The sequence below is a fragment of the Pelodiscus sinensis genome, chromosome Z (assembly GCF_052426305.1).
Source record: "Pelodiscus sinensis isolate ZL-2025 chromosome Z, ASM5242630v1, whole genome shotgun sequence".
Taxonomy (NCBI): Eukaryota; Metazoa; Chordata; order Testudines; family Trionychidae; genus Pelodiscus; species Pelodiscus sinensis.
In genome coordinates, this window is record NC_143085.1 from 9,016,034 (window position 1) to 9,038,128 (window position 22,095).

The 22,095-nt window shown below is 49.5% G+C and overlaps 1 protein-coding gene across 6 annotated transcripts in view; it reads left to right on the forward strand.

Annotated features, from left to right (window-relative positions):
• Positions 1-22,095, forward strand: part of NOS1 (nitric oxide synthase 1) — a 174,477-nt gene that overhangs the window by 117,903 nt on the left and 34,479 nt on the right. For all 6 annotated transcript variants that reach the window (XM_075898163.2, XM_075898160.2, XM_075898158.2 and 3 more), the window contains 10 exons: positions 2,641-2,778; positions 3,865-4,010; positions 5,845-6,007; positions 7,080-7,171; positions 10,143-10,284; positions 11,025-11,164; positions 11,737-11,911; positions 14,336-14,437; positions 16,269-16,463; positions 18,220-18,305. In XM_075898163.2, the coding sequence (XP_075754278.1) occupies positions 2,641-2,778; positions 3,865-4,010; positions 5,845-6,007; positions 7,080-7,171; positions 10,143-10,284; positions 11,025-11,164; positions 11,737-11,911; positions 14,336-14,437; positions 16,269-16,463; positions 18,220-18,305 (1,379 nt within the window). The remainder of the gene's footprint in view (positions 1-2,640; positions 2,779-3,864; positions 4,011-5,844; positions 6,008-7,079; positions 7,172-10,142; positions 10,285-11,024; positions 11,165-11,736; positions 11,912-14,335; positions 14,438-16,268; positions 16,464-18,219; positions 18,306-22,095) is intronic.

The following is a 22,095-nucleotide window of genomic DNA, read 5'->3' on the forward strand; positions in this document are numbered from 1 at the left end:
ACATCAGATTAAAATATTCAGTCTACATGTTCTTCCTGTGGGTTCCATCATTTTCCTTCCTGAGGCTATGTCTACACTCGCAGCTTCTTGTGCAAGAACATCTTGCGCAAGGGTTCTTGTGCAAGAAGTCTTGCGCAAGAAAATGTACATACTGCCATGTGCCACTGTGCTTTTGCGCAAGAGCTCCCATGGCAGTGTGGACACTCTCTTGCGTAAGAAAGCTCCAACGGCCATTTTAGTCATAGGGCTTTCTTGCACAAGAAATCCCTGCCGAGCGTCAACACTGCCCTCTTGCACAAGAGCTCCTGCACAAGAGGGCTTACACCTGTTAAAAAAGAGCGTAGCTCTTGTGCAAGAAGCCCTCTCTTACCATGCCGTACTGTACATTTACTTGCGCAAGAGCGGGCGGGCAGTGTAAACGCTCTGCGGATTCTTGCGCAAGAACGGCCATACTTGCGCAAGAAGCCACGAGTGTAGACATAGCCTGACTGTGCTCATCAGCAAAGCTAGTTGTGTTGAAACATGGGCTTCCTTCAGCACGTCATTCCCTCCTTTCCCCCACCCATTCAGCCCTTCAATGAGGTCACAGTGCCAAACCTGTGCCATCACCGCCATTTCGTGGTGTGTAGTGGTGTCTTGAGCCCAGGATTACAATGTTCCTACAGGATCCTAGAGGAGCATCAATTATCTGCATTGATGGTAAAAAGAACATAGACAAACACAGAGCTGTTATTGGTTTGTTTTTTTAAATCTTGGTATAAATTAGCCCTGGTCTACACTACAGCAAAAGGGTGCCAAGGCATCCTATGTCAACCTAACTCTGTAAGTATTGTACACTGAAATGTCATTCCCATCAGCATAACTCACCCAATATGCTGACTTAATAATTGTACCTCCACTTGGACTGATGTCGTGAGTTCGACGCAGTGTCAAACATTGTGTTGCTTACATTAACATTACATTGCTTATGTCTGAAAGCTGCTGGATCTTCCATGGCCAGTAAATTGGCCTCTCCATGCCCCATGCTGACAGTTAAATCAATACAAACACTTCTGATGAGGACCTGCACAGGAGACACAAGGAGCATAGCAGGGACACGCACAAGCAGTTGTTGTATCATACAAGCAAGGTAGTAACACACTTCCACAGGCCTTTATTTAACAAAGGTGAAACCTCTTTACAAAGCTGCTGCTGCTCCCCTCTGTAGCTCTCACTCAGGCCTGGCCCGTCTCCTCCCCCCTCCTTCCTGTTTCCTGTGCTTCCAGACTCCCAACAGCCAGTGCTCCCAATTCTAATAATTACTAGCAGCATCTAAAACACCACAGCAATCTAATGACTGCAGCGATTGTGTGTTGTCCAATCTTGGATTGATGCAATTCTGAAGCGTAGACGTAGCCTCAGAGGTGGACCTGAACCACAAGGTCTCAGAGGGGTTGCCATGTTAGTCTGTAACTTTAAAAACAGTGAGCTGTCCTGTGGTACCTTAGTGACTAACCAAAACATATAGTATCATGAACTGTTGTGGGCAAAACTCTTTTCTTTCTTTGCCCACAAATGCTCATGATACTATATATTTTTGTTAGTTTCTATGATGTTCCAGGACCACTAGTTGTTTCTGAACCACAGGTCCCTTGTCTGGACTCAGATCCACGTTTCTCCAAACTTTAGGCAGTTCAGAGCTATTTGACAGAGATGGGCTTGAGACACCAAGCTTTGTTCTGGCTCCAAACTTCCCCAAAACTAGAGTGGCTTTGGATAGGATGCCCCAGTTTGGGACCAGATCACTTCTCCATAAAACACCCAACCAGGTCTTAGTAATGCTGAGGAATGACACTTCATTCTATTCCAAGATGGGATCTCACCCTCTCCAGCAGCAATCTGGTGCAGAGCTTATTGCATCTTTTTGGAGTTTGTCTCCTGAAACCGACATCCTCTGAAATACACTAAAACTATTTTTTCCCCAGTGTCACTACAGGATCTCTGTAGGCCATGTGAATTCATTGAGATGTCAGTACTTGAACAATGAGGCTCTTCTCTCCAAGATCCTGGCTTGGTATACACCTACATATAACGTCAGAGTGTGCTGGGATTGGGGGTGAGATGAGAGTGGTCCACCTACACATAATTCAGAAGTCCTTTCACTTTCTCCTTATGCTTCTCATTAGTCCCACATTTCTACAGCAAAAAGGGGGCACTGCTTTCTGTTAATTTCCTTCAAGTAATTGTCAGACGTTAATGCACCCTTTCTTGGAGTAGTCAAGCCACTGGCAATGGCTTTGGTGCACTTACAACTATGGGAGACAGTGCACTAGAGAATGTAATGTAGGAAGAAAATCCTGCAATGACAGGAATGGACAAAATGATCTAAACAGTAATTTCCATCTTTAATTTCTATGACTTTTTGCTCTTTCAAGGTCAGGCTGTTTCTGAACAGGGTTAACTTTGCAGCTAGAGACAGAGTAACTTATTGATTGTGGGCAAATATTCACTAGGGCCTATGTCAAGGCCATCTAATTCTTAGGCGCAGGCCTCCATAAGGGAAGATATAATCCAAGAGTCACCAGCTGTTGCCCCCTACACTTCTCCTCTAACTGATCAGCGGGCAATAGTCTAACACAACACCATTTTTCTCTCCTCCAGCCACCATCATCTGGTCGACAGTCCCCAACTAAGAGCTTGGTGAATGGAAGCCCTTCTAAGTGCCCACGGTTTGCCAAGGTCAAGAACTGGGAGACTGGTTCAGTGCTTCACGATACCTTACATCTCCAGACAGCCATGGTGAGTGGGTCTGAGTGCAGATCAGTGTCTCTGAGCCTGATTGAACTGGGAGAATTAAAGTTGTTTGGATACACTGAGCCCCATCGTGTATGCTGCCAAGGTGTCTTCAGTGAGCTGCTCCGTCTTGGATGAATGAATCAAAGAGAGGCAATTGAGCTCTTTTGAAATGTCACCTGCTAGTGCAGCATAAGGGCAGGTTATCTCAGAGTTCTCTGTCCTTGGCAATAGCAGTAAACAAGATGGCTTGTTAGGTAGACTTCTTGGCTGATGTGTTGTAGATTCTGCAGGGAAATGTTGCAGAGGTGCTTATCCCTAGAGCTGGGGAAGGTAAAGTTTAAGGCAGTGTTTCTCAACCTTTTTTCTAATAAATTACCCCTTTTTCAAAAAAAAAAATTATAAGGACCCCCCAGTACCTACAGTTTTCAGACACACAAACATTTTTCTACCATTGCAACATAATTGTTTAAACAACTTAACCGTAGTTGGGTTGGCAATGAAATGTTTGGGTGTAAAAAGTACAAAAATAATAAAGCGCTCTAAAACTTAAAACCAAAATTCAGTTTTCTCCAAATTTCAGTTGTGTTGACGTACCCTCCAGACTTCTCTCGAGTATCCCTAAGGGTACTTGTACCACTGGTTGAGAAACACTGGTTTAAGGGACGTAAGACATGGAGGTGGGCATTGGAACGAAGGTGTTTGCCTACTGCTGGCAAAAAGGAGGACACAGATGCTGGGGATAAGAGCTTGTTCCCTCCGTGAATGGCATGGAGACCAACTTGGGGGAGAGCAGGCAAACATAGCACTAGAACAAAGATTGAGGTTGGATTCATGAATCTCACTTGTCTGAACCACAGTGGTAGGCCAGGCACGGTGAGGGACCTCCCTGAGTTACATGCCTGAGCTCAGTGCCTTCACACCCCCACCTCCCCAAAAATGCACACACGAAAGCAAACACACTGGGAATGCCAGTACTTATGGCAGACCCATTTCATCAGCATTTGTGCAGCCTACCTCATTGGCCACGCCAGCATACGCAGTGGTGCACCCAGTAATCTAAGGTCATATGTGGCCCTTCCATCCTTGCAGGCCAGTGCGTGTACAGAGCAGATCTGCATGGGCTCCATAATGACGCCCACCCAGCATATCCGGAAGCCAGAAGACACCCGGACAAAAGAGCAGCTGCTCTCCCTGGCTAAGGACTTCTTTGATCAATACTACTCTTCCATAAAGAGGCAAGTCATCTGGCACTCACAGGTGGTGCTGCTAGGGGGCTGTTAACATGAGTTACATGATGCAATAAAATACCTTTGACTTGTTACCATCAACGCTGGATGCCAATTCAGATATGGTGGTTTCTTAAGCTGTCATAGATAAGAAGGAAAGTCCTCTCGTAAGTTAAGTGGTCAAAAGACAGGAAACAAAGGGTCAAAATAAATGGTCAGTCTTCAAAATAGAGAAAGGTAACTAGTGGTGTCCTACAGGGGTCCATACCGAGACCAATCCTATTCAACATACTCATAAACGCTCTGCAGAAAGGGGTGAAAAATGAAGTGGGAAAGTTTGCAGAGGATACAAAATGGCTCGAGACAGTTACATTCAAAGCAGGCTGTGAAGAGAATCCCACAAAACTAAGTGGCTGGGCAAGCAAATGGCAAATGACTTTTAATGTTGATAAATGCAAAGTAATGCATATTGGAAAAAATAATCTCAACTACGCATACAAAATGATGTGGACTAATTTAGTTATAGTCACTCGAGAGAGATCTTGGAGTCATTGTGGATAGTTCTCTGAAAACATCCACTCAGTGTGCAGAGGCAGTCAAAAAAGCAAATAGCATGTTAGGAATCATTAAAAAGGGGATAGAGACTAAGACAGAGAACATCTTACAGTCTCAATATAAAACCACGGTTCACCCACAGCTTGAATACTACATACAGATGTGGTTGCCTCTTCTAAAAAAAAGATATATTGGCATTAGAACAGGTTCAGAAAAGGGCAAAAAATGATTAGGGATTTGGAACAGATTCCATATGAAGAGGGATTAAAAAGACTGGGACTTTTCAGCTTAGAAAAGATGCAACTAAGGGGGGGACATAGTAGAGGTCTATAAAAACATGACTGGTTTGGAGAATGTAAATAGGAAAAGTTATTTACTTGTTTCCATAACACAAGCACTAGGCATCATGAAATGAAATTAATAGATCGGAGGTTTAAAACAAACAAAAGGGAAGTTTTTCTTCACATAGTGCACAGTCAACCCGTGGAACTCCTTGCTAGAGGATGTTGTACAGGGCAGGACTATCACAAGGTTCAAAAAAGAATTAAATAAATTCATGGAGATTAGGTCCATCAGTGACTATTAGCCAGGATGATCAGGAACTAGCCTCTGTTTGTCTGAAGCTGGGAATGGGCAACAGAAGATAGATCACTTGATGATTCCCTGTTCTATTCATTTCCTCTGGGGCACCTGGCATTGGCCGCTGTTGGCAGACAGGATCCTTGGCTAGATGGACCTTTGGTCTGACCCAGTACAGCCGTTCTTATGTTTTTATATGGTTTGAGTAAACTGCAGAGCTCAAGGTTAGCCAATAGTCATGGCTAGCTCTGTATGGACTAGATGAACATGGACCCAGGGGCCATGTTGTTTAAAATCTGTGCTCCCCTCAAAAGAATATAGGATGGCAGATGTGCATTTATGGGTTCATAAATGTGCTACTGTGTGTCGGACAGCCTTGTGCTGGCTGTGGTCTGCATGAGTGCTCAGTGTGTGAGAATCTGGCTAGGAACACAAACAGGTGTACATGCACACAAGCATGTGCTCTGCCTGGAGACTCTCATGCACACGGGCAGCCACAGAGAATCCCCTGCACGGAATTCTATCCTGCAATATAGCACCTCCAGAATTTTACCCGGGGCTCCACAATTATCATGCCTGGTCCAGCATTACCTCCAGCTGGCATGTGCATGTGTGTACATATACCGGGACCAGGCAGGTAACTTGAGCACACACAGTGCCTCACACTCCCATCCGGAGTCGGTCACTTCTCCTTTCTCCACCCTCATAGGTTTGGCTCCAAGGCCCACGTGGAGCGGCTGGAAGAGGTGACCAAGGAAATTGAAGCCACAGACAGCTACCAGCTCCGGGACACAGAGCTGATCTATGGCGCAAAGCATGCCTGGCGCAATGCATCTCGCTGCGTAGGCAGGATTCAGTGGTCCAAGCTACAGGTAAGAAGCAAATTGCTCTTAAAAGGGTTAGTGAGCATGGACTGTGAAGCAAGGGAGACAAAATTGTTTCCCTGGATGCTAAGGCTACAGTGACTCACACGTGTGACTGGTCAGTAAATGTAAGGAACATCCCATCCTTTGGGGCTTGTTTGGGGGCTCTGAGGAGGAAAGAGCATTGGAAGAGAAGGTGTTCAGGGGGTGGGGTGGGGGGGGGTTGCATAGATGGTGAGGATATGTCAGCATTTGAAACTGCAAAGACGACTTAGGAGGTCACACTGTCATCTTCCAAAATGTCCTAGGCTCCTACTTGCCACCTGCTACTTTAGAAACTGTAACCCTGCTGTGGATGGAAGCCACACAGAAATCTCTGGTGAAGTCAAAGGAGCTATACCAGGGTTACATATGGTCCATATGCCAACTCACACACGTCAGTCAGTCAAGCCAAAACTGATGAACTATTCATGGAGCAGCTTCAAACAGGGTATCGGCAGGGATCTAGGTGGCCAAGGTGCTCTCACACAATGGGAAGCCTCCTGTTTCTTTTCTTTTCATCGGGAGGAGCACTTGGCCATGAAAAGGAAAGGACTAGCTATTGCCAAGCCTAGTGCAGGAAGCTATTCCCAAGAGTGGCTGCACAACTCTGCCAAGGGAGGTCAGTCCTAGCTTACCTTCCTTTCTACCACGCTACGGCCCCTCCATCCTGGCTTCAATCCCTGCTCTTCCTGCTCTGGCTCACACTGCAGGCGACTGTCAGAACCAGAGGTGATGTGGGTTTTGGTTTGCTGGACATGTCTGTTGCTATATCACTCTGGGGACTGCAGTAGGCTGAGAGCTTTGAACTAGTGTCAGTCCTGAATCTAGCTCCCCAAAATGGACAGGGTTCTGGTACTAGGCACTGAGATACTTCAGTGAGAGGGAAGATGCAGGTGTTAGACTCTGCATCCAGTGAGCTAGAGCCTCGCCTCTAATATGGCATCAGCACCAAGGGCTTTCCAGCGTGCGGGGCCTGCTCTGGAGGAGACATGCACTTGTTTGAGAGAGTTCTGCAGACAATCCCTGTCGACTCTTTCAGGTGTTTGATGCCCGAGACTGCACCACAGCCCATGGGATGTTCAATTACATCTGCAACCACATCAAATATGCCACCAACAAAGGCAACCTCAGGTGAGTCCTCTGGGCCCCGGGAGGGAGCCCTGGGTCCCAGTCCCAGGGTCTGTGAACTTTTATGTGTTTGGCTTGGAGTTTGCTCTCTCCCACTCAGCTAGCCCGAGAACCCCTGAGCTGCCCTTAGATGGGGACTCAGGGCTACAGGCTCCTTTGTGCTGGCTCCATGTGCATTTCTGTTGCAGTTCTAGTTGCATCTTCCATAAGCTCTGCACTGACTTTTGGTAGCGGTTGTGCAATGGCATACTGCTTGAGACCATTGACTCCCCTCTCTGTCATGGGATGGAAGTGGGGTAAGCCACCCTCCTGAGCATGAAGACAGGCTGTGTCCCTACCCTGCCCACTTGGGAGCACTGCCATGCCAGGCCAGAGTGAAGAGCCTTCCTGTGAACCGCTTCGAATGCAGTAGGAAGGCTCTTCCTTCACCTCCCCCCAGCAGAACGCTACCACGTGCCTTGACTAAATCACTGGAGAGTCCCAGGTTCCAGGGTGGAGTGTCTGGGTATCGTCAGGGCGGGATTTATGCACAAGCTACATAAGCTGGAGTTTAGGGCCTCCGGTTATGGGGAGTCTCTAAGCACAAAAAACTTACTCGTGTTTAGTTGCATCCTCACTTATGTACTGGCATATACGCAAATATACAATTTTATTATTTCTAGTTTCATTGTCCTTTCTGTTAGAACAATACACTTTTGTTTTTGTTTTGTTAATGCTATGGGGCCTCTTAAAAGTGACATACCTTAGGACCTCAGCATGTCTTAGTCTGGGTCTGTGTAGCTGCTGATGGAAAGGAAGGAGTGTCCATCTCACTGTCTCCCCCTTGGGCCACTCTCTCTTCCAGCTGGAGAGGAGCAATACATTAAACCTCTCTATTGCCCTTCTACCTACTCTACCTAAGGCAGGGAGTAAAACTCAGCCACAGGTACCAACTGAGCTGCAAGTGCACAATGCTGCATCAGACCTGACTCTGTGCTCAAGAGTGCATTGGTCCCAGTGTCCAAGCAATCTTTATCCTAGCAATCATGATACTTAGTGCCTGTGATTTACACAGGTGGGAAAGTAGAAGTAGCCCCATTTCCCCCATGAGAGAACCCAAGAGGACAGAAACCGGGTAACTCTGCCCAAAGTTATGGGTAAATCAATGGTAGACAAGGGAGCAGAACCCAGATCTCTTGGTCCTGTGCTTTACCCATTGGGCCATTCTGTCTTTAGTTGCAAGGCTGTAGGGAAATATATTATGTATTTCTCCTCCTTTCTTTTGCTCCTCTCCCTTTTCTCGCCCACTGGACTGACCTCGCCCTCCCCCTATTTATGGTGGCATGTTTGATCTACAGGTCAAGAGGTCACTGAACAAAGGGCTACATCTGAGCGGGAGATTAATTTGCCAAAGAAACAGAACTCTCCTTCCATCCACATTGCCTGTTGCCAGTCTGCAGACTGGACTGTTCATCTCTAAACACCATCAGGCAGTGATGGGCAGTCTGCGGGCACACAGCATGGCAGGGAAAGCCCATGGCAGGCTGTCAGACAGTTTGCTTACCTTGCATCCCCAAGTATAGCCGCCAATGAGAGCTGTGGTGCAGGCTAAGGATGTTAAATTTAGTTTTATCATCTAATCGACTAGTCGATGGATTTATTGGATTAGTTGTACAGTGGGGTTAGCTCCCAGTTCCAGGAGCTAACCTCACTGCAGCTCTGCCTTTTACATAACATAAGAACAGCCGTACTGGGTCAGACCAAAGGTCCATCTAGCCCAGTAGCCTGTCTGCCAACAGTGGCCAGCACCAGGTGCCCCAGAGAGGGTGGACCGAAGACAATGATCAAGTGATTTGTCTCCTGCCATCCCTCTCCAGCCTCTGACAAACAGAGGCCAAGGACACCATTTTATCCCCTGGCTAATAGCCTTTTAAGGACCTAACCTCCAGGAAATTATCTAGTTTCTTTTAAACTCTGTTATAGTCCTAGCCTTCACAGCCTCCTCTGGCAAGGAGTTCCACAGGTTGGCTACACGCTGTGTGAAGCTCTCAATATGTTTAAAAGGCTGAAGCACAGCATGGGGGACCTGGCACGAGCTGAGACAGCTGATTCTCAGCTCATGCTGAGTTCCCCCGACTGTGCTTCAGCTTTTTAAATGTATTAGGAACCTACAAGCTGGGACAGCTGATTCCTAGCTTGCACTGGATTCCTCCACTTTGCACCAACCTTAAATGTAAAAAGGCTGGAGTGCAGCAGGAGGACCTGGCATGAGGCAGGAATCAGCTGTCCCAAACTCATGCCAGGTCCCCCCCTGCCAGGAGGCTCTTCATACATTTAAAAAGCAGAGGCATGGCATCTGGGACTGTGTGCAAACTGGGAATCAGCTGATGACCAGCTCGTGCCCAGTCCCTGCTACCCTCCCTGCCCCCTGCGGAGATGGTGCTGGGGGAACCAGCTTTTAAGTTGGCTCCCCTCAGCACTGGCTCCTGCTCACCACTTGCTGCCTCTGACAGATGCAGCAATAGGGGTGGGAGGGGGAAGTGACTAGTCGAAGGACTAGTCGACTAGCTGCTTACATCCCTAGTGCAGGCGACAGGGACCCTCTGGTCATTGATTCCCACAGCTCCCATTGGCAGGGAATGGTGAACCGTGGCCAATGGGGAGCCATAGGGAGCTGTACCTGGGGATGCAAGGTAAACACGCTGTCTGACGGCCTGCCAGGGGCTTACCCTGGTGAGTTCTGAGCAGCCCACAGGCCATAGGTTGCCCGCCGCAATGGGGGTACTTCTCTTCCTGGTGGTTAATCTGTTCCCAAGTATGTTTGAAAGCAAAAATCACATGGTAGAAGCCATATTGGGTGAGGTGCTGTAAACACTGGCAAGGGCTGTCTATCAACCCATGCAGCCCCACTCTGTCTCAACAAGATGCACACACCCTCTCAGCTGTCCCCTTTTCACATGACTAATGCCGGTGCCCTCCCATCCGTTCCTTTCAGGTCTGCTATCACCATATTTCCCCAGAGGACAGATGGCAAGCATGACTTCCGAGTCTGGAATGCCCAGCTCATCCGCTATGCTGGTTATAAGCAGCCAGATGGTACCATTCTGGGAGACCCAGCCAACGTGGAGCTCACGGAGGTAAGCAGCAGACAGGAAAAAAAATCCATCCTTCCCGGTGGTCAGTGTCCCGTAGGGGAGTTCCTCATGGCTGACTTCCCCAGGAACTCAGGATGCGGACGTCTGCCTATTATACTTCAGTGTACTAGTCCATCTAGGAGATTCTCTCTGATTTGCTTTGCTTTTCCTGAGACCGGTCGTGAGAAGCTCTGTGGTACCAATAGGATCCCTTAGTATTGCCACGTGAACTTGTGTTTGTGCTTGCACGTGCATGCAGCTCTGCCCTCTGCAGGGAGCAACCAGAACTTGCATTTTGTAGCCTCCGTACTGCTATGGACTACCACCCCGATATTATTAGCTCAGACAGTGGTCTAGAGCAGGAGGCTGAGGTTCTAAAGTCACTGTCACTTTAAGTTGCTGGTGGCTCATGACGCACAGTGCAGTGACCAATGTGAAGACCTAAGGGGCTGTGGATTTGAGCCAATAGCCAGTCTCGGTGCACTATCCTGAGAATCTGCTTCTCACCTACTGGTTGATTGCAGAAGGCTCTCCAGGGACCCAGCCTGAAGCTCTACCAGCTCACATATGGCTCAGACTGAGTGGGGGCATCACTTATTAAAAAACAAAGTCCAAGAGAAGTCTGTTGTACGTAACAGCCTGGCCCTTCGCAACTCCCACACCTTGCCCAGAGGCCTGAGACAGTAACACTGCAGGGCAGCCAGTGTGGCGAGAATATTCACATGAATTCTGTTTGGCTGCAGATCTGCATCCAGCAGGGATGGAAGGCACCCAAGGGGCGATTTGATGTCCTGCCACTCCTCCTCCAGGCCAACGGCAATGACCCGGAGCTCTTTGAGATCCCACCGGAGCTGGTGCTGGAAGTACCCATCAGGCATCCCAAGTAAGCTAGAGCATGTTTGAGTGCCGCTGAGGGGGAGGTTCTGCAGAACTTTGCTCCTTAGAACCATCTATGCCTTCTCACAATGCACCTTCTTCATGGCCTTGTTGGGATGCTCCATGGAGGGGCCACATTCAGACCTAGAGTCCCACCAATTTGTTCTAGTGGGGCACCCTTTCATGCTTCCTTCCACTCTGCATGGAAAGCTGGCACAGGCTTGAAAACCAGCCACCCTCTTCCCTCTCTCATGGATGGATGGCAGGGCTGGTTTCACGTCACCTCAGCTGCACCCTGAGCCTCCTGCCATTCACCTGACACCCTGCCCCTCCCCACAACCTCCTTGGTGTGCCCATCCCCATGCCCTTGTGCTGCTAGTAAAGCAGCTGCTGTTGTCAGATCCTGGGGGAGGGATCCCCACAGGGCTCTGCTCCTGTTCCCAGGAGCAGTTCTGATGGTTGGTGAAAACCATGGTAAGACAAAGCTGCCTTCAGGCGTCCCATGGAACAACTGTTAGGGGAAGTTCCCCACCCCATCAGGATCCAGCTAGCTGGCTGACCTCACCGTGTGCTCGGCAGGTTTGCCTGGTTTAAGGACCTGGGGCTGAAGTGGTACGGTTTGCCAGCGGTGTCCAGCATGCTGCTAGAGATCGGAGGCCTGGAGTTTACTGCCTGCCCTTTCAGCGGCTGGTACATGGGCACTGAGATTGGCGTCCGAGATTACTGTGATAACTCTCGCTACAACATGCTAGAGGTAACCTTGCCCTCTCACAATCTTGCTGTGGGGCTTGCTGGGATGCCTTGAGGTATATGGATGTTACTGGGGAGCAAAGCGCCAAGCTGAGCCCCTCAGTGCTTTGTGGGGGGCAGCCAATGAAATTGAAGTGCTGCCCTAAATAAGCTGTGAGGACAAAAGTGAATTTCAGCCACCTGTGCCACATCAGGGCAATATGCTCAGGGGAGCCTGGAGCTGAGCATGCCCTGGTAAATTACCTGCATTCAGGGCCAACCCGAGCCATTTTGGCCTTGCCTCCGGGCGCATGATGCATGCGTGGGCCCGCCCCCGGGGTGTATGGGCAGACGCACGGCGCATGCGCTGCCCAGTCGGCCTGGCCACCGCCGATGGCGCGCAGCCTGGGGCGAGCTGCGCCTGGCCATGCAAGGCCCTGCAGCCGCGGGGGGAAGAGCTCTGTGCTGGCTGGTGCTGCAGGGGTTAACACGGCCCTCACCCCGGGTGGCCGCTGCAACCCGCCGGGAGCTGAGTGCCCCCCATGGGTTGGCGCCATGGACAGCTGCCCGGCTAGCCCACCCTTTAGTCTGGCCCTGCCTGCATGAATTTACTCAGGGGTAGGGAAACAGGGAGAAACTTCAGTACTAAACACACCAGTGCTCCCCATTAGCTGAGCACTTGGGCAGCCACCCAGAAGCTTCTATAAATGCAAGCTCTGTGGGGCCTTCAGGGCTGTCTCATGCTAAGCATGGGGGATTGTCACGGGGTGCCCTAATGCCCGGGGCACCCCTCGTTGCTTCCCACACAGTACAGCCCCTGTTAGGCTACTTACAGCCCCTCGGGCCTAGTCACAAGTCTAGTCACCCCTATTAGGATAATTACAGCCCCCCAGGCCTAGTCACAAACACAGCCTCACTCCCTCAGGGTGTAAACAGGCTTCCAGCTTATTTCCCAGGTAAGCTTCCTCTAAATGTAGGTAGCTGGGTTATGGTGGAGTGGAGAGGTAGGGGACCCAGGCCCTCCGAGTCCAAGTCCTGGCCCAGGGCCTTGTTGGAAGCAAATGCTCTCGCTGCCAGCTCGGAGGGGATTCCTGCTGGAATAGCCGAGCTCCCAGAGGACAATCTTCTGCCCTGGGTCACTTCCTACCCCACCGGTGCATCACGCTGTCCTCCGCGTGCAGCTCCGGTGGTCACTCGCAATCTGGCGACCCCTTTGCCCGGCGTTGTTGCTGCTGCTCCTGGTGCTCTGGTTGCAGGGGTGGCTCAGGAGCTCCTACCTGAGCTCCTTCTCCTCCAGTGGTCAGCCCCATCTACCCTGAGCAGCCCTCTTTAATACCCGAGCAGTGGGAGCATGCCCAGCAGGCTACCGGAGATGTGGCCTCCCTGGCCCTCAGAGTGGCGTTAACCCCTTCTGGCCTAGTGTGTGTGTGGGGATCTTACCCCATCACAGGGATCTTTTGCATATGCTTAGCAATCCGTGTCCTTCAGAGTCCCAGCTGCGTAAAGATCCAATTCTTTGTTGTTAGAGCCTTTTTTCCCCTTATTCTCCTGCCTCCCCTGCTCTTTGAGCTGCAAAACTCAACCAACAAAAGGAATTCTCTAGCATGCCTCCTCTTCAGGGTGGGGTAAGAGCAATTAGCAAAGTCTTTTGTCCTCTTCAGTGTCCCACAATAGTTCCTCTGGTGTCAATGAGCTTTGCTTGTGGGGTGGGACATAATGCCTCTGTTGGAGATCAGCACTGTACGTTTGTTAGTGTCTCTCTCCTGACTTGGTGATTTTCAGTCACGGAAGCTTGCAATACAAAAGGCTCAAATGTTGCTTTATATACCCCTAGTATCCAACCAGTTCTGAAGCAGTACAGTGGACTAGCCACATTATTCTGAAAATGCTATAGCAAACTAGCCACATTATTCAAACCAACTAGGCACACTCAACGAACCAAGTGGCCACATGTGGCTAGTGGCTAGCATGTTGGACTCCACAGCTTTGTACTATGAAATACTAATATTGCAAGTGAGCGTATTGCAGGCAGCAACTCACAGTTATGCCATAATAACCTAAACACTAGGCCCAGTTTTGTAATGAATGCCTGTTTTAACACTACTAGCGCATAGGTGAGCCCACTCTGTTTGTCAGTATCCAAGTGAGGCATGAGGACGTGGGCATGAGCTGGCACCTGGCCTGCCGGCATCACACCTTCCCTCCCCATGAGGAATGCCCATGGCCCCTGTGCAAGGCTGGGCACAGCCAAGCCCTGATAGTACAGGAGGTAGCCAGGCCTCTGCAATGAGCTGCAATGAAACAGGCAGACCATTTCCTCAGACTTGTACCCAGCAGACTTGCCTCCATTTACAGAGGTTCTCAGTCAGGGGCTGACCCTCCCTTAGCTCACTCTCCAGCTTTGCAGCCAGTATTCAGTCTACACTCACCCATTACTGTGTCTTTGTAGGAAGTAGCCAAAAAGATGAATCTGGACATGCGGAAAACCTCCTCGCTGTGGAAGGACCAGGCATTGGTGGAGATTAACATCGCTGTTCTGTACAGCTACCAGGTACCCAGGGGCAGGCCTTGCAACTGCTGGAGCGTCAGCACAGCCATCCCCAGGGTGTGGGATTCGGAACAAGCCTGGTCTCTGGTGACACCTTAGGTCCTGGCTGGGAAGGAGCCATAGGGAGATCTTCCCCAGGCCATGGCGGCTAGTGGTTTAAGATGCTTTCATGCAGCACTGTCCTGACCCGGAGGCAACACTGACCAAAGTCTGTGCTGTGCTGCTCAGCAGGACTGGTGCCACGTTTGGGGATGTTCCAGGCAGAGGAGTGGCCCCTGTGGCATTTAACACACTGGCCACGGAGCCCGGCACAGCTGGGTGATGGAGGCTGCCTGCACAAACCCTGTGCAAGCCTTGCTGTGGGGGAATTTCCATCCCCTTTACACTGCAGGAGTGGCACAAACAGGCTGCAGCGGGGTCAAGGATCTGGCCCTGGGCGTCCATATTTGTGATTAACGGGACTGGAGAATTTGACTTGTCCAAGACAAAGCTAGTGATTGGCACCAGGAGAACATGGAGAGGAGCCTACCCCAGCTTAGTGTGTCAGTTCTGGGAGGGCGGCGTGTGCACACGGGCAATATCTTAGCAGAGCAGCCTCTTCCAAGAGCTGTTTTCCTGGGCGTGTTACGTGAGTGAGCTGGGAGGACAGCCCTGGAGGAAAGGAACAGCTGCTGGTCCCAGAGCTGGGCTCCAAAAGTAACAGTCTCTTTTGGCCAGCCCACAGCGGAGTTTGGGGGTCCTTCCTATGTGTCCAGCTCAGGCTACTCGATGTTCCAATGTGAGGGCTGCTTTCTCAATTAGACACACCTCTCCCGCTCCCCCCACCTCCCACAGGGCCCCTCCAGATAGGGTTGCCAGGTGTCCAGTATTCATCCAGACAGTCTGGTAATTGCAGGCTCTGTCCAGTAAAAAAAAAAAACCAGGAAATACCGGACATGTGAAATGTCCGGTTTTTCCTGTTTCGCTCAGACGGAAGCCCGGCAAGGACAATTTCCCCCTGCAGCATCTGGTGGGGGTGGGGGAGTGAGGAGCACAGCAGAGGCATAGTGAAGGGGGGGCAGAAGAGGGCACTTGCCAGGTGCCACACTAGGGGGGCGCCGGGGTGGGGTGGGAGCGGAGCACATGGTGCTGTGGCCCACGTGACCAGCAGAGACCCGGGACATGATGCCTCCCTCTACACAATGTGAGCCGAGGCAGCTGGGCTGGGCGGCAGGAACGGCGACTTTAAAAGTAAGATTAACTTACCCGGCTGTCCCGTTCCTCCGGTGACTGGCTTTGTGGAGGGGGGAGAGGCATTTGATTGAGGCAGGGCACTCCCGGTGCTGGGGATGCCTGGTTCAGAGGTAGGAGTGAGTGCATTGGGTTGAGGGGACACTAGGGGGACCTGGATCAGAGGGAGGTATGAGTGCATTGGGATGGGGAGGACTGGGGGGCCTGGCTCGGGGGTAGGGATGGGTGCATTCACAGTTAATGTGTGGCCCCAAACAGGAGGGAGTGGTGTAACTTTTGCTTAGCAACTTTGATCTCCCTTTTTATTTTTTAAACAGAATTTTTTCCTAGTGTTTTTTTTGGGGGGGGTGGTCAGTATTTTTTGTTAAACCATCTGGCAACCCTACCTGCCCCATTGCCACTGAAGGGTGCCTTCCATTGGACCTCTCTCAGCCTTTGACTTCTCCCCTGCAGAAGCCATTTATTGTCCTCATATCCACTGCAGCTTTTCATGGGAATGCTCATTTTGCTCCCAGTCCTGGGTCCTAACAATAGCTGCCAACCCCTATCCTCCAAGGTGCATTAACCTGCAGCTACTCCTGGCTCTTCTCCCTCCTTCCAACAGAGCGACAAGGTGACCATTGTGGACCACCACTCGGCCACAGAGTCCTTCATCAAGCACATGGAGAACGAGTACCGCTGTCGTGGAGGCTGCCCTGCCGACTGGGTGTGGATCATCCCCCCGATGTCCGGCAGCATCACCCCCGTCTTCCACCAGGAAATGCTCAATTACCGGCTCACTCCCTCCTTCGAGTACCAGGTACCATCTGTAGCCAGGCTTCTGCCAGTGCGTCATACCCTGCCCCTCGCATGTGAGGGTACCATGATGGGCAGGTGCAGCAGGAACTGGGCCTCCACCACCTAGGGATGAGTTCTGTATCAAACAGCTGACTCTGCAAGGCGGGTGGTGCTGGTTAACAAGCCTGACTGTTACAAGGCATGAAGGTATAATCCGAGTCAGGCTTGCAAACCCTCTGTGTGAGTTGCTCCCCTTTCCCCAGGGAGGATGGCTCTTTGCATTTCTGCCAGAGCCCAGAGAATTGTCTCAGGCCCATCCTGAACCCTTCATCCCAAGCCCTTCCTTTAGCCCACATGCCATGGGGGAGAATGCACTCACTCCAGACTGGCCACCTCTTGTGAACTGGAGCAAGCTGCTCCTGCCAGAATGGGGATGGAAAACCTGACTCCGCTCTCTGGATGGCAGTTCAGAGCATGAGTCCTTCAGCCAGCATAACCTCAACCACCAAATGTCTGTGCTCCTGCGGCTTCCATTCAGTGTGCCCTTTAGCTAGCGTCCTAAGAAATAATCTACAGAAGGGACCCTCTTTTCGGCGAGGTTATCCATCTACTCCCAGCTCGACTGTGAATCCTCTTTCATAGCCTCCATCCCTTCTCGGGGCCCGAAGGAAAAATGGAGGGGTACATTCCTGGATCTCCCTGCTCATTAGCTATCAGGGCTCACTGGGATGGTTTCACTTCTGGGAGGCAAAAAGGGCATGGTCCTCAACCATATTATTCCAAGCCGGCAGGGCTCTCACTGTCAGCAAGTTGAAACCCTGGTGCACCCAGTTTCCATGGATATGCATATGGGGCATCCGCGGAAAGAGCTTCCACTCAAAACTTAAGTAGCTGGGTTGGGGGGGGGGGATATGGCCACACAATGACCCTGAAAATAAAGACCCATGCAGAGGCTCTGAGACCAGCTGGTTCCCTAGAAAAGGGATGTTGTGAATGTATCTAAACAGATGGTGTCCAACCAGTTCTGAAGTAGTAACCACTACAGGGCAAAACTTAAAAAAACAACAAATAGTCTAGCCGCACTTTATAGACTAACAAAACATGTAGATGGGATCATGAGCTTTCGTGGATACAGCTCACTTCTCCAGATGAATCGAGTATTTAAAGTCCAGTTCCAAAATAAATAAGGGACAGAGGGGAAAAAGAAGAGGAAAAAATAGTGAATTAGAGTGTTCCTGTTACATGAAGCTGATAGAGAAGGTACAAATTGTTCTTAAGTACCCATTGTTTGGTTGGTTAAGTCATTAGGATGTGGAATATATCGTGCTAGCCAGGTGATGTCCTTATTCATACCTTTGTGATAAGTCCCAAACTTGTAAATGAAGTTAAGTCCCAATGCTTCTCTGTGTATTTGGCTTGTGGAATTGGCTTGAAACAACATGGTGACTTGAAGATCTATTAATGAGTTCCCCGGACAGATTAAACAGGTGTCTGTGTGTTGCCTTTTTGGATATCTGATTTGTGTCCATTAATTCTTTCCCGTAGAGACTGTCCAGTTTGGCCAATATACATGGCAGAGGGGCTATACACTATAGTGATTTAGCCACATTGTTCAAGCAGCTAGGCACGCTCAAACTTCCAAATAGCTACATGTGGCTAGTGTGTTGGTCACCACGGATCTAAACAAACTGTTGTTCCATTGCTGGGCTCCACAGACCCTGCCTTTGTTGAACAACAAAACTCTGCCCCTCAATTGACAACAATCTTTTTCCTCCTAGCCTGACCCTTGGAACACACATATCTGGAAAGGAGTCAATGGGACGCCTACCAAAAAGAGAGCCATCGGTTTCAAAAAGCTAGCCAAGTAAGTACCTGAGAAGGAGATGCCCCCACGCACCAGGAGCCAAAGCCCTGAGATGCGGCACACTGGTCTTTTCTGTTTGGCTTGCCATTCTGTGCAGTGATGCTGCCATGTGCTACTTGAATTGCTGCTGTATCCGCAGCTCCTTGCCCTCCGTTGTCCTCTGAAGGCCTCTCCTTTGACAGGTCAGCTTGAGTGGCACAAGAGAGAGCTGCCTAGGGAAGTGGGCAGCATTTGGAGTCTGCCACTGGTGCAGCCAATGGGAGGGTGAGGTAGAAAATGGCTAAAACCCCTCATTGGATCTCAGTTCATTTTCCAGCAACGTGTCTGGTTGTTCCAGCCTTGGGGAGAGACTCCATGCAACTCCTCTTGCTTCCTCTCTCTGGGGTTATCAGGCCTGATTCTCCTTCCTTCTGCCCCTCAGGACGAGGATGGTATAAGTGAAAGGAAACTCATGCCCCCTACAGCCCTCCTCTTTGCTCTTTATGATAGTTCAGCAGATTGCTCCCCTGCTGCTAGTGGGGACCAAGGGAGCCCAACTCTTTGTAAGTGTGAGAGGGGAATGGCAGCAGAAGGGTTGCTACAGCTGGATATAAGAGATGGGCTTACACCAGGATCCTGGTTCTGGACATTTTGGAATCAAAACCTGGGACCACATTCCACAACCTGTCCCCATCCAGTTCTGGGCCCCACATTTCAAGACCGATGTGGAGAAACTGAAGAGGGTCCAGAGAAGAATAAGAAAAGTGATGAAAGGCCTAGAGAACATGAGCTATGGTGGAAGACTGAAAGAACTGAGTTTGTTTAGTTTGGAAGAGAGAAGACTGAGAGGGGACATGATAGCAGTTTTCAAGTATCTCAAAGGGTGTTACAAGAAAGAGGGAGAAAAATTGTTCTCCTTGGTCTCTGATCTTAGGACAAGATGCAATGGTTAAATTGCAGCAAGGGAGGTTTAGCATTGGCGTGCTAAATCCAGGGTTGTGAGTTCAATCCTTAAGGGGGCCATTTAGGGATCTGGGGCAAATCTGTCAGGGATGGTACTTGGTCCTGCAATGGGGGCAGGGGACTGGACTCAATGACCTTACAAGGTCTCTTCTAGCTGTATGAAATAGGTGTATCTCCGTATATTAGATTGAACATTCAGAAAAACTTCCTCACTGCCAGGGTGGTTAAACACTGGAATAAATTGCTGGGGGGGGGTGTCTATTGTGATGAGGGCAGTAGAAACGCGCAGGGCTGACCTTTATCTCCATCATTGCAGATATTTAAGAGCAGGTGAGACAGATTCTGTCAGAAGAAATGGTGTAGATCAGGGGTAGGCAATAAAACAGCAGTGGTTCACCAGGGTTAGCTCGTGGTGGGCCGCTGCTACTATATTTACTTGGATTGGTGACTTTTTGAGGTCCCTTCCAGTTCTAGTATATTATGATCTCTTCCATGGACAGATCATGGCTAAAGCTGAGCACCCCAGAATGCTGAGCTGGGATCAGCTCAATTGAATCAAGCAGCTTTGAACAATCTGAGTATTTTATTCCTGGTCTAAAAGCTGCCCATCAGGGGGGTGGGATGTGGGAAGGTGTCCCACAGCATGGGAGGTATAATGGCATGTGGAGAAAACAGTGGGCTGGGACTCAGGAGACCCGTGTTCTATTTCTGAATCTGCCACTGGTTTGCTGGGTGACCTTTTGGGTAAGCCACATTGTGCCTCTGTGCCTTGGTTTCCCCATCTGTAAAATGGGGATTATGGCACTGACCTCCTTTGAACAAAGCTTTTGAGCTCTACTAATGAAAAAGTACTATATATGAGCTAGGTGCCATTATTGTTAGCCAGAAAGATACATATTAAGTCATGGACTGTCCAGGCCAGTGTTTCCCAAATAGTGCCCATGGAACCCTCGGGTTCCACTAAGTAAAAGTAAGGGTTCCATGAGAACCCGATCACTCCGCCTTCCCCCCCCCAGATCTGGTCTTAGGGATGGGCAGTCCTGGAGGATTAAGCTAGTAGCTGTTGGGTTTTTTTTTCTTGACATTTTTCCTCCCTCTTTTTTTTTTTTTTTTTTTTTTTTGGTCAACCAGTTTTGCCCGGCAGTTTGGTTTTTTTTAAGGGTTCCATGGCCAAATAAAATTTGGAAACAGTGCTCTAGGCAGTGCTACGTCTGTGTCCCTAGTGTCATGACTCTATTACCATCTGATGTCTCTAGTCCCTTTCATGAAGTTAGTTTCCATGGTGCATCCATGAAACCACTGCACCATGAATACATTCTTGGGGGCTTGTGGCTGGTGCATGGGTTTCAATGGGAGTCTGGGGGAGGTAGAGGACTCAAAAAGATTAACCGAGCTATTGAGTTATAAGAGGCCACAATGGCTGTTAATTATAGCTGCTCCATCTGTGAGTACATAATTGATAAACAGCATTATAAATATGTGAACTTGGCAGGTAGGATTTTTAAATAATATCCCCTCCATTGTTCTTGGTGTGTAGGTGGCTTAAATTTTTTATTTAATTTACTGTTAATTCCGCCTGGCTCCAAGCTAATCTGCTTTTTGCCTGCTGCTGCACACAAGAGAACAGTTGAGTGAGCAGAACAGTTCTGACCAGGTGGAGTTTCATTACAAGGTGATTTAGAAACTGGTTGTGAAGAAGCCAAATAGTTCATCTCTCAGCTTCCTCCTGGACCCATCTGTGCATTTGCTAAGATCTGAATAGTTCCAGGGCCAGGGGAGGCCAGTGTCATCTGAAATGAGTGGGTGAAATTGACATGGAAGGGTGAATGCAGGAGGTGTGTTGCAGCAGCAGATAATTACCATAATGAACTGGATTGAGAGCAGGATAGGAACTGCCTGGAGGCAAATACCTTGAGACCATGTTGGGGGGAAGAAATCCAATTCAGGCTTTTTGTCTTTCCCATCCCTTATTTTTGCTAGTTGACACTCTTCACCTGTAATCATGGGGGAGGAAAGCCGGGGGCTGGGCTTCCCTAATGGATTCTCATTAACAGGCCTCTGCTTGGCGCTCCCAGTGCAGCTGCAATTGTCACCCCCATGGATGCATGTCTGTTCTGATGGGGGCGGTAGAATTGCACAGGCCTGCTGGAGCAGGGCTGACGTATATCAGACTTTACGCCAGGTTACCGATTGGAGAAACATGACTTTCCCAGTCCCCCCCCCCCAACTGCCAAAGTGCTATATCAGGCTGCCCCGATTCCCAAGACATTTCCGCAGCAAGATGCTTTGGCTGCTTCTGCAGTGAGTGCTGCAAGAGTCACTGGCTGGATCGGGGCCCACGCTCCAGCCAGATATTCTGATTGATCCATTTACAAAAATTAATTAATTAATTAAATAAAAGAGGAAGTAATGAATGTTTTTTAAGCAGAACTGCATTCCCTGCAACCCAGCTATTATGTGTGATACAACAATAATATCAGAGGGGTAGCCTAGTCTGTAACAGGAAAAATTTAAAAACAACAAATAGTTTTGCAACACCTTAAAGACTAACAAAACATATAGATGGTATCGTGAGCTTTGGTGGGCACAACCCACTTCAGATAACAAACAGGAGAATACAGCATTGGATTTGTGTCACTACTGATAGCCTAGCAATACATGCAGCAGAAGAAACTAGTTACCTCCAAATACATGCTTAGGGTCCCAGAGGAGATTGTATTCTAGGTGCCTCGCCCCTCCTGCTTCTTGCATCCTGTAGCTACACTGCTTTTCTTTAGTGTTCTATCTTGAACAGAGCTAGTACTGGTATGTCTCCTCCAGCCGGAAATGACACTCCAGTGAAGACATG